The following is a 12,329-nucleotide window of genomic DNA, read 5'->3' on the forward strand; positions in this document are numbered from 1 at the left end:
GCAATGACATATCTGACAAGGGACTTATCTCTAAAATTTATAGAAAACTAACATCTCAACATCAAAAAGACAAACATTCCAATTAAAAAATGGGCAGAAGACATGAATAGACACTTCACCAAACAGGATATTAAGGAGGCCAACAAGCGCATGAAGAAATGTTCACAATCATTAGCCATTAAAAAAACGAAACTCACTGGAGTCCTTTAGAGGGAAGCAAATATCAAACCAACAATGAGATACCATCTCATTCCAGCATTAATAGCAAAGTTCAACAAGACAGAAAAATAACAAATGCTGGCAAGAATGTGGAGACTGGGACTCTCATACACTGCTGGTGGGACTGTAAAATACAAGAACTATGGAAATAAATATGGAGATTCATTAAAAAGCTGGAAATAGAAATACCATTTGACCCAGCAATCCCATTACTAGGTATATGTCCTAAAGAAGTGAGAGCCAGGACAAGAACAGATATATGTACGCCCACATTCATTGCAGCACTATTCACAACAGCAAAGAAACAGAAACAACCTAAGTGCCCAAAAACAGAAGAACGGATAAGCAAACTATGGTACATACACAGAATGGAGTACTATGAAATACTAAAGAATAATGTAGAATCTGCAATACACCACATAATGTAGATGAACTTGGAGGACTTTAAGCTGAGTGAAATAAGTCAATCACAGAGGACAAATACTTATTACAGCACTGTTGTAAAATCAAGGAAAGGTTTACATATGGAAAGAAACTTTCTTTGTTGGTTACCAGGCATGAGATGGGAGGAGAGGAAACATAGCAAACAAAGAAACAAACAAATAAATAACATTATACATGAAGAAAGCAAAACATCATTAAAAAGACAAGAAAGGAAGAAAAGACCAAAATGGATGTCAGAAGAGACTCAGAAACTTGCTCTTAAATGGAGAGTAGCTAAAGTGAAAGGAAATGTTGAAATAAAAGCTCAACAGAAGATTTCAAATGGTGGTTCGAGAAGACAAAGCAAAACATTACAATGAAATGTCCAAATACCTGGAATTAGAAAAACAAAAGGGAAGAACTGCTCGGTATTTCTCAAGCTGAAAGCACTGAAAGAAAAAAAATTCAAGCCTTGAATTGCAATACTAAAGGATTCTATGGGAAAATATTGAACAACGTATGAAGCACTAAAAGAAGATAGAAGGAATACAGAGTCACTGTACCAAAAAGAACTGATCAATGTTCAGCCATTTCAGGAGGTTGCATATGATCAAGAACCAGTGGTATTGAAGGATGAAGTCCAAGATGCACGGGAGGAATTGGTGAAAAACAAGGCTCATCTCTCCTCAACCACAGTAAAGGAAAAAAAATTAAAAAAACAAACTCACTGCCATCAAGTCAATTGTGACTCATAGCGATCCCTGCTTGGGTTTCTGAGACAGTATCTGTATGGAAGTAGATTGCCCAATCTTCCTGCTGAGGAGTGGCTTGTAGGTTTGAACCACCAGACTTCTGGTTAGCAGTCAAATGCCTTAGGCACTATGCCACCAAAGCAAAGAAGAATGAAGAAAACCAAAGACGCATGGAAACAACTGATTTAAGGGAGTAGTGGACCATATGAATCTCAGCCTTTATGACCACAAGACCAGAAGAACTAGATGGTGCCTGACTACCAATGTCAACCACTTGGAAAGGAATCAATGCAGGAGATCCTGGATAGAGTAGGAAAACAATGGAACAAAACTCAAAATCATAAAAAAGACCAGGTTTACTGGTCTGATAGAAGCTGGTGAGACCCCTGAGACTACGGGCCCTAGTTACCCTTCAGGCCTGGAATTGAACTCACTCCCATGCCTTCCAGCCAAACAACAGACAGACATACAGGGTGAACATGTACATCAGGTAGATATACCTTAGAACAATCTATCATAGGTGAACACAAGGGCAGTATTTGCTCAGGGAGATAGTTCAGGGGGCAGGAATGCATAGGAAAGAAGGACACAGGGAAGAGGTAAATACAGGGAGGAAGTAGAAAGAGAGCTGTTATATTGTGGGGATTGCAATCAATGTTATAAAACAAAATGTGTATGAACTGCTGTATGGAAAATGAATTTGCTCTCTAAACTATTACCCAAATCACAACAAAAACATTCTGAAAACATATTACAAATAAGCCAGAAAGTAACTGAAAAAAAAAGCCAAGGAAAGGTTTATATATGGAAGGAAACTTTCTTTGTTGGTTACCAGGGAGGGGAGGGGAGGGGAGGGCAATGTAGCAGAAGTGAGTTATCAACATGGTAGCACTGAGGAAGAGGAAGACATAGAGAGGTACATGGGAGGCAGAGACAACAAAGATGAACCCTTTTGCATGTACAATACTGCATTGTCAGTGATGGCAAGCAACTAACCTACGGGTGGATAGATGGACAGATAGGCTGAATGATCAGGTATGCCTAGGCAGGGGTAGTGTGCCCATGACCATGTATAGGGTTGGCAGACGATGTTTCTACATGCATATTTGTATGTGCTATAAGAATGTTTGGGTGTCATCAAGCTCAACTGGCATAACATACCACACAAAAACATTGTTCTACATCCTACTTCGGTGGAACAAAACTCAAAATCATAAAAAAAATTAAAAAAAAAAGACCAAGATTGCTGGTCTGATAAAGCCTGGTGAGACCCCTGAAACTATGGCCCCTGGTTACCCTTCAGGTCTGGAACTGAACTGACTACTATGGCTTCTAGCCAAACAACAGACAAGCATATGGTGTGAACATTTACATCAGATAGCTACACTCCTTGGAGTGATCAATCCTGGGAGAACAGAAGGGCAGTGTTTGTGCAAGGAGATAGCACAGGGAGCAGGAGTACATGGGAGGGAAGGATACAGGGAAGGAGTAATTATAGGGAGGAAGTGGGAAGAGAGCTGTTACATTGTGAGGAATTGCAGTCAATGTTATGAAACAAAACGTGTATGAGCTGCTATATGGAAAATGAATTTGCTTTGTAAACTTTCACCCAAATTACAAAAATTAAAAAAAAAAAAAAAAAAGACTATAATCTTCAGTATAGATTATACCTCAACATAAAGACAACAACATTCCTCACAACTGGGCCAATAAGCAACATCACAATAAATGGAGAAAAGTCTGTAGTTGTCAGGGATTTCATTTTACTTGGATCTACGATCAACACACATGGAAGCAGCAGTCAGGAAATCATATATCATATTGCACTGGACAAATCTGCTACAAAAGACCTCTTTAAAGTGTTCAGGAGCAAGATGTCACTTTGAAGACTAAGGTGACCCCAACCCAAGCCACAGTATTTTCAAGTGCCTAATATACATGTGAAAGCTGGGCAATGAGTAAGGAAGACCAAAGAGTTGGTGCCTGTGAATTGTAGCATTGGTAAACAATACTGAAAACATCATAAACGGCCAGAAGAATGAACAAATCTGTCCTGAAAGAAGTGCAGCTGGAATGCTCCTTGGAAGTGAGAATGGCCAGATTTTGTCTCACCTAATCACACTGTCAGGAGAGACCAGTCCCTGGAGTAGGAGATCATGCTTGGTGAAGCGGAGGGTCAGCGAAAAAGGGGAGATCCTCAACAAGATGGATTGACAGAGTGGCTGGAATGATGGGTTCAAGCATAGCAAGGATTTTAAGGATGGCGCAAGATTGCAGAGTTCCATTCTGTTGCATGTAGGGCCACTTTGAATTGAAGCTGACTGGATGGCATCTAACAACAATAGGATTGCTTAGAGTGGGAGTAGACTTGATGGCAATGGTTTGGCTTAGTTTGGTATCCTTTGGGGAGCACGTAATCCTTTATCCTTCCTGCTTCCTTGTTACCTCCCAACCTATTACTGTATCCAAGTCTCTGCTCTGGTGTAGATTTGAACTATTAACTCCCCATAAGAAGGTCAGTTCTTCTCCACCATCTGCCTGCAATACTTCCCTTTCTCTGTACCCTAGTCTCTCCCTCCCCAGCCCATGGATCCCAAAGCCTGGTGCAGGGCTCTCACCACAAGCCTTTCCAGCTGAATCCAGCAACACGCTCTGCACAGTGGCCCGTGTAAGGACAGCGCCCCCGGCCCGCTGAATCACAGGGATGGTGTGGAAGGCGATTTCACTGGCGCCACCACGGGGATAGAAGGCTCCTTTTATGTAGTGGTTAACCAGAAGAGCGTGCATGGCAAAGGTGGTGTGGCTGGGGGTCACACCTACAGAAGGGGAGATGAGGCAAGAGCATCCAGCGTGCTGCACCATTTAGAATGGAGTGTAGTTACTGTTTAGATAACATACAGCCCACATCCCTCCCAGGATCCAAATGTTCTCCAGGGCCCAGCACAGTCAGAGGGTCTGTTCCCATCCAAATAAGGGGAGTTTTACAGATCTTGAGTCCAGTGGGAACATCCTCCCTACAAAATACCATTCAGCCAAGACCAGGGAGAAGAGTGCTAGCTGAACAGAAAAATCACCCAGGGTGTGGATGAGAGGAATTTCTACCAGCAGGTGGACAGACGTCTTACATATATACTCTGTAGGGCTTGGGATTTATACTGCTCCATTTCAGTCAGCCAAGAAGATCTAGGAAGAAAGACTGAGAGCCAGCAGAGTTGCACCCCCTCCTCCAGGAACAACCCAGAACCCATGAGGTCCCCACCATTAAGTAGGGAAGCAGTAGCTGAGCACTGCCTGGAGCTCAGGGGAAGCCGGCAGCTGTCGCAAGACCTCAGACAAGCTCTGGGTGGAGGCACGAAGGAATGGAGAGAAGCAAGTCAGCAGGCCACTCTTGGTGAGAAGTTGAGCCACAGGCAATGGGAGGATCTTCAGCACGATGGCATGGAAGACTGCCCTGGATGCCACCTGGCAAAAAAAGCTGTGAAGAATAAGTCTCATCTCTGGGAACCACTGGGGCAGAATCACCATTCCAATAGCCTGCAGTAGTTCAAGGGCCCAGCAACACATCCTCCTGGCTGTTTTACTGAATTTGGATTTCCATACGAATCTGTACTCTCTAAATGTCTCCTTTTCTGCATGCAAATAAGTCCTTTAGAAAAAAATCGTGGTAAATATATATGTAACAAAACATCTACCCTTTCAACAATCTTTACATGTACAGTTCAGTGCCATTACTTATGTTCATCCATCACCCTATCTATTCCCAAATTTTTCCATCACCCTTAACAGAAGTTCAGTATCCCCTAAGCATTTTAAGTTCCTTTTCCTTTCCTTCCAACCTACCTCTGGTAACCACTATTCTAGATATTTCATATAAGTGGGATCATACAATATTTGTACTTTTCTGATAACTTATTTCACTCAGCAAAATGCTCTCAAGATTCATCCATGTTGTACCAGATAACAGGACTTCATTTATCTTCATGGCTGAATGATACTCCATTGTATACATGTACCACATTTAGTTTATCCATTTATTAGTTAATAGATAATTTAAACTGTTCCCACTTCTGGCTATTGTGACCAGGGCTACAATGAAATGTACAAGTATATGTTTACATTCCTGCTTTCAATCCTACCTGGACACACCTAGGAATGGAATTACTGATCATAAAGTAATTCTATGTTTAACTTTTTCAGGAACCACTGAACTGTTTCCACAGTGGCCGTACCATTTTCAATCCCACCAGCAATAGATGAGGATTACTATTTCTCCATATCCTCACCAATAACACTTCCGTTTTTTATAAATCATAATCATCCTAGTGCATGTGAACTAATTATCTCATTGTGGTTTTCCCTGGCATTTCCCTAATGACTAATGACATTGAGCATTTTTTCATGTGCTTGTTGGCCATTTGTATTTCTTCTTTGGATGGATATTTATTCAACCTCTTTGCTCATTTTTGACTGGATTGTTTATCTTTTTGTTGTTGAAGTATAAGAGTTCTTTATATGTTCTGGATATTAAACCCTTATCCAATATACAGATGAATCCTCTTTTGGTTTTCAGTTTCCTATTCAAATTCCTTTGGAAAATTTCAATCAGACCCAGATGAAGTAAATAGGACCAGTGATGTGACCAAATGGAAGCCAGCTGGTCAGGGAGAGCAGGGCACCCCCAAGAGACAAGAAGTGAGAATATCAGCTGCTGTGCCAAGGCTCCCAAGACAGAGGGCCCAGCTGGACAGGGAGGTGGACTCAGGTAGGAGCTAAGTTCAGGACAGGCATATTCCTCCCTTCCTGCCATCCCCACCAGTCACTTCTCTAACGAAGAAAGTCAGTCAGCTTTGTTGGGGATAAACTGGGGTCCTCAGCATGTCCACGTTACCTTAACCAGCTTCATATACTTGTCTATGGCAGCTGTTTCTTGTGGAAACTTCTCCTTGAGGCCCTGAACAAAGGCTTTCTCCCCACTGTACATGGGGAACTCCTTTCGGCCATTGGGTCCTTCTAGTACCATAATGTCAAAGGGAGAGGACATGGCAGCCCAGTCTAGCTGTCCCTCAGTGATCTGGTCCAACATAAAACGGCCAATGCTGCCCTCCTGCATACGTCCAATGTAATGGATTCCTGTTGGGAGATGGAAACAAATAAATAAGGTATCAGAGGGTTAAGGGGAGTAAGTCCTGGAAAGGTGGACAAGGAACCAAGGTAGAAGAGGTTGTCTGGCATGGTAGAGGGGGCTTCCCACCCTCTGGGGAGGTATCACAGCAGAAATCATTACATCCCTGCTCACTTCAGGTCCCAGTGGGAGTATGGCTGTCAGAAAAGAAAAGTGGTGCCCAGAGGGAAAACACAGCCCCTAAAACAACAGAGATGCCCAATATCATCCCACAATGGCTACTCCAAGGCTCCTGGAGATAGAGCCCTTTTCCCAACTTTTTTCCACACAAGCCTTACCTGTGTCAAATTCAAGACCATCCTGTCTAAAGGTATGACAACAGCCCCCCGCCTTGGTATGTTGTTCCAGCACCAGAACTCGCTTGCCAGCTTTGGCCAGAATGGCAGCAGCAGCCAGACCCCCGAAGCCACTTCCTATCACGACCACATCCAGCTTCTCTGGTACTCGGCTGACTGAGAAGGCTGCAGTAGAGGGAAGAGATACAGGAAGGCTTCTTAGGCAGCGGCAGAGAAAGATGAAAGACACGGAAACCAAGGAAGCCTTCTTTAGATTGTACAAAGCAGAAACCTCTGGAGCACTTTATATGGAGCTCCCGTGTAAGTTTCCTGAAACATTTTACCTTGGTAATACTCAAGACCCATCACGCAAATGTAACAATTTGTTTGATCAGAACTGATTTACATTTTAACTAGAGCCACTATATACTTGAGAATTTTCCCTAGATTTAAAAAAAGGAGGAATCAGTGAACAACGAGGAGTGTGACAACAACACAGGCTGAAATTTAGGAGCAGAAAGAGAAATAGGGAAGAAAGAAAACAAAAGGGATGGGAAGAATGTTATGGTGTAGGCTTCCAGCTCCTGGAACTGTTCGTTTACAAGTGAGTTCTCTTTCCCAGCTGCAGGGTCTGTAGGCGCCAGTGAAGCAGTCAGGTGATCTGGTGGTAGCTAGAGGCAGCGCTGCTCATGGCATCTAAAATTTATTTCAGAGGCTGCAGCTCTGAGAAATCACAGCACCACCCCTTACACTGTGGAAGTCTGAAGGCAATGAAAGTAGGGCTGAGGGTGCAGCAACTGAAGAGAAGACAAAACTGGACAATTTATGGCACCTTCTGGTGGTGCTATATGGGCATCTCCAACACAAAATCTGTTAAGGACTAAGTCACTCAGAAGGAACTGAGATGTGGAATTTTAAAGCTGGAAGGGAACTTTGCAAAATTTTAGTGAAATGTAGTGAAAAATACATATTATATCATGATCCAGAAACATGTGAAATATTTAATGCACATACCTCTAAGAGATATTTCACTATATAATACTTAAAAGGAAAAAAAAAAACCAAACCACTACTTTCAAGTTAATTTGACTCATAGCGACCCCTCCTTGGTTTTCTGAGGTGGTATCTCTACGGAAGTAGATTGCCCAATCTTCCTTTTGAGGAGTAGTTGGTAGGTTTGAACCGCCAGCTTTCTGGTTAGCAGTCAAATGCCTTAGGCACTACACTACCAGAGCTTCCAATGTAAGACTTAGTATAACTAATATTTTCTATTCTTCTGCATTTTTAAACACTAGCGGTAACCCACTAAATTGATTTTATGACTCACCAGTTGGTCACAACCTGTTCTGAAAAACTGTGAAACTAGTTATCACTCAAGGTCTGTGGAGAAACTTGTTGATAGTTATGCAATAGTGTGAGTCCAAGGTAAAAATTCTGGTTTCATATGTTCAGACTATTAGTCCTTCCACTGAAAACAGCATCATGTCCAACTATGTAGCAAAACCATGCGACACAGCAGTCTAAAATTTATAAGGGAAAGAAACCCTGGAGATCAACCTAGGAAATCTTTTTCTTTTCTTTTTTGTTAAGCAGCAGAATTCTTTCTTCAAACCTCAGGGGCGCCTCCAAGATGTGTATTAAAGACGACAGTGGAGGTATTGTGGTTGAAGGGAGAGCAGCTCTGAGCATGAGGCACCTCCTGCAAATTTTTAGAACAATCCTTCGAGTTAGACCGCACACAAGTTAAATCATTTGACAAATAAAGAGCAATTTCGTTTGCAAGTTGGAAGAGATTTCTGTCCAGCTCCTCCACAACCGTGACTCAGCGCAGTAGGGTTCGTGCAAAAAGTTAAGGCTGGAGCCCAAGGAAAGAAAAGTCTCTTCTGTGTCCCGTGAGCCGCGGGGATGCCAAGTGACTGGGTAGGGACCTCGCCATGACGAGACCTTGGCACGCGATTGACAGTGCCAGTACTTGTGGGGTTCCTATTCCGCAGGTGAAGACTCTCGCCAGGGATGGCAACGTCAGTCACACACACACACACACACACACACACACACGCAAGGAAGCCTTCCCAACACTTTACATAGGGGAAAACTGAGGCCTAAGTAGAGACATGCTAGAATGAGGACGCAAGCCCGTGAGGGCTGGGCGTTAGGACAGCCCCCAGACCCCAGAATCCCTCTCCCTCTGACCTTGTTTGAGAACTTTCTTCCTGGCCTCCTTGTCGATTACCAGAGGCGCGGGAGGTCGCTTGACGTCCTCGGAAAAGGGATTCGGGGACCTGCAAGCGAACAGCACCAAGTAAACTTTGTAGAGGATCGCCAGCAGTAGCACGGCCAGCAGCAGCTGCCACATCGTGCGGACATCCAGTTAAAGGAATGAGTCCTCTGAGCGCTCGGATTCGCCCGCTGCGATTGCGCTCCTCCAGTTCGTCAGTCTCAGCGACTAGGCAGACACACTTGTGACCAATTACAGGAGCCGTTTTAGCGAGAGCCAAACGCTCAGGCGCAGAATGACCCTCTCGCGGCTTCCTACTCACCTTCACGGACTGGTTTCCATTTGCCTATCGGGAAGTGTATTTTCGGGGCCTGGGAGGATCGCGGGAGAAGCTGTGCGCATGCGCGGAGGGCCCTGAAGACGCTTTCGCATCCCGGTGCGAAAGGCTCTGGTATTGTTTCCCGCGCTGGGAATCTTAAAAGGGGTAATGTGTGGGAAAGGATCGCCCTGCGGCGAGAGAAGGCAGAGGTTTGTGAGTCTGAGAGAAAAATCCCGAATGGGGTCAGGAGACCTGAGTTCTAGTTCTAGCTCTGCCATGGACTCGCTAAGTTACCTGAGGCAAATTGCTCTTCGCAGTTTCCCCTTACAATGAGAAAGTTTCCGTACGCAGTCCCTACACAGCCCCTGTCTGACTGGGTATCTTGACGAATTAAGATCTTTATACCGATCTCCTGCGCATCACAGCCAGCTAGCGCCTGGTCCTGTGGCCCCTAAATTAACCCTGGTTTTGGCCGCGGTTCCCCCCTCTGAGGACGTTGCCAACAACGCGAACCTAGTGCCGCCCCCAGATTTATGTCCGAGTTCCGGTAGCATCTCCCTCCGTGGCGGCCGTGCGGAGACGGCGCTGCCTGGCGACAAGCCTGTTGAAAGTCATACCTATGCACATTTGTACGTAAGATACGGATCCTGTTTCTATATTAAATATCTGTTCAGAGAGTTTTAGTTCCATCAAGCAGCTGGAAAATCATTCCCTTTTAATATAGTTTCTTGACTACAGTGGATGCCTAATAAATATTTGAGTGGTTTGAAAAGGATCCCTCTTTCTAGGAAGGCCGTTTCCTCAGGCCCATCTATAGGCGTTCTAGTATTGCAAGGGGTGGCTTCGTAACTTCAAGTATTTCCTTGTGTGACAGTGTTTTTGCACTTTCTTTCTCTGATGCAGATAGTACCTGTCTCTATTGAAGCTCCCAGCGGTGTCCAGCCAGAACTGAGGCACTAGCAGGTGCGTAAAGCTAGCCATGCTTCTGTGCTCCTTGTTCATTTCATACACAGTGACAGAAGGCTGACCACACTTGCTTGTTGCCTTCCGGGGGTTTGGTTAATATATGTATTGTCATTTGTTGCTATGGAGGCCAAGGCTGAAGGAAAAGAAGGAGGCAGATCCTGAAGCCCCAGAGGCCACATGAGAAAGAGTTAGTTCCTAAGGTGCCATAACTGAGAGGGTAGTGTGCCACCACCATGCCCACCTCTCTACCTTCCCCTACTAGATTCTAATGAGTCAAATGCCCAGCCCAAGAGTTAGGAAGTACTCCTTGTAATTCTAGGTATTAGGAATCGATGCCTCCTACCTCCTAAGAAAGATCTGTTTGTTACCAGCAGATGTTTCTTAGGGCATCCAGATCATATTCTGAAAATAGAGGGCTGACCTCATAGAGAGGCTGCTCTCCTTTAGTCACCGAGTCTGTGAAATGTGTCTGTCAGTTGTGTGTGAGCCAACTGTGCACTTATAATACCTCTGAGGTTTTGAGGTGACAGACTTCTGTAATATCTGATTTTCCCATGATAAGGTATGGGCCTGCCCAGCCCTTCTCTTGAGGCAGAAATCAGGGATTAAAGACTAAGAGTCAAACTGGTAGACAACTGCCACATGTATAATATTAGTGATAACTGAGGGAAGGATAGAACGCTGTGTTGCATTTTGAATTTCTGTCACCATAGGAACTAGCCCTACTATTTTAAGCCCCTAAACCTGAGTCTGAGACCTAAGGAAAGTTTGACCACTTCAGCTAAGACAGACTACCCACAATGTACCACCTCACCACTTTGATAAACTGACTTAGGGCCCAGTAACTACATCATCATAAATAGACCCCACTACTCATAGTAGTGCTGCTCCCTTCTAGAGGACATGAGAACCCAGCCCCCAGATTCCTGCAGGGCCCCCTTTTTTCCATCCTGTGGGCTGGGTAGTAAGAGGTAGGCTGCTTATTTATTTAGAACAAACTCACAACTACTTGAAGATTTTAAATGTCCATTTTGCTCTACAGAGGCATAACTGAATGATGAAACTAGTTTTCTTTTTCACCTTTTTTTTTTTTTCCGTCAAGGCTGAGTCTTCAAAGACCTCAGGGACTTCTTTCAGTACTCACTGAAAGCTCCTATACCCTGGTGATGACACAAAGGGACTGTTTTCTTATTCCTAGTCTTAGTGACTGCCAAGAACAGCAAATATAGAGCATGGATCTTTGGCTCTTCAGTAGCTTCTGATGTCGGACCTTATTAAACTCTTTCCTGAGCCCAAGGACAAAGTTCACTTGAACAAATGGTTTTGAGTCATGAATGAAAAATCTTGCTCATTCCATAATGAGAAAGAATTAAAAGATGGACAGGTAAGCAATACTCCTGTGTGGGAAAGGTGATGTTGGTTTGGGATATATTGTTAATAGTAATGAAGTAGAACATAGTACAAGAATGTGGAGCTTTAGAAATATTTAGGAAAAAACCCTCATTATATTTTCTTTGTATTAGAAGGAGTTTCTGTTTATCTGAGGTGTCTTTTCTGATAAGCTTATTTTCTAAGTGGGTTATGGGATTTTGTATTTCATTTGCTTGGATACAAAAGAAAAAACCATTGCCTTTGAGTCAGTTCCGCCTCATAGTGACCCTATACTGCATGGGGTAAAATGGACCTGTAGGGTTTCTAAGGCTGTAACTATGTACACAAGTAGAATGCTATATTTTTCTCCCACATAGCAGCTGGTAGATTTGAATCACCAACCTTTCACTTAGCAGTTGAGCGTTTAACCACTGCTCCACCAGCACTCCTTTTGCTTGGATAGTAAAGGGGATGGGGAGGTTTAAATGAGGAATCCCCCAAGAAATCTGCATGGCCTTTTTCCCTGGCTTAATTGTCCTTACGATTTTGAATCAGTGTGCAATGTCTTTTATGTTATGAGCCTAGCAGCCAATCCCACATCTGT

The 12,329-nt window shown here is 43.8% G+C and overlaps 2 protein-coding genes across 2 annotated transcripts in view; one reads left to right on the forward strand and one right to left on the reverse strand.

Moving 5' to 3' along the window:
• Positions 1 to 9,207, reverse strand: part of LOC103203810 (all-trans-retinol 13,14-reductase-like) — a 23,347-nt gene extending 14,140 nt beyond the window's left edge. Inside the window, exons 1-5 of the mRNA XM_007948886.1 lie at positions 9,045 to 9,207; positions 6,855 to 7,037; positions 6,283 to 6,524; positions 4,661 to 4,856; positions 4,013 to 4,216 (exon numbers count right to left, since the gene is read on the reverse strand). Coding sequence (XP_007947077.1) covers positions 4,013 to 4,216; positions 4,661 to 4,856; positions 6,283 to 6,524; positions 6,855 to 7,037; positions 9,045 to 9,207 — 988 coding nt within the window. The remainder of the gene's footprint in view (positions 1 to 4,012; positions 4,217 to 4,660; positions 4,857 to 6,282; positions 6,525 to 6,854; positions 7,038 to 9,044) is intronic.
• Positions 9,208 to 11,684: 2,477 nt separating this feature from the next.
• ELMOD3 (ELMO domain containing 3) overlaps positions 11,685 to 12,329 on the forward strand; it is a 55,640-nt gene continuing 54,995 nt past the window's right edge. Inside the window, exon 1 of the mRNA XM_007948906.2 lies at positions 11,685 to 11,738. Within this exon, the coding sequence (XP_007947097.2) occupies positions 11,685 to 11,738 (54 nt within the window). The remainder of the gene's footprint in view (positions 11,739 to 12,329) is intronic.

The sequence above is a fragment of the Orycteropus afer genome, unplaced genomic scaffold (assembly GCF_000298275.1).
Source record: "Orycteropus afer afer isolate SDZICR_OR568_19922 unplaced genomic scaffold, OryAfe1.0 scaffold00231, whole genome shotgun sequence".
In the NCBI taxonomy this organism is placed as follows: domain Eukaryota; kingdom Metazoa; phylum Chordata; class Mammalia; order Tubulidentata; family Orycteropodidae; genus Orycteropus; species Orycteropus afer.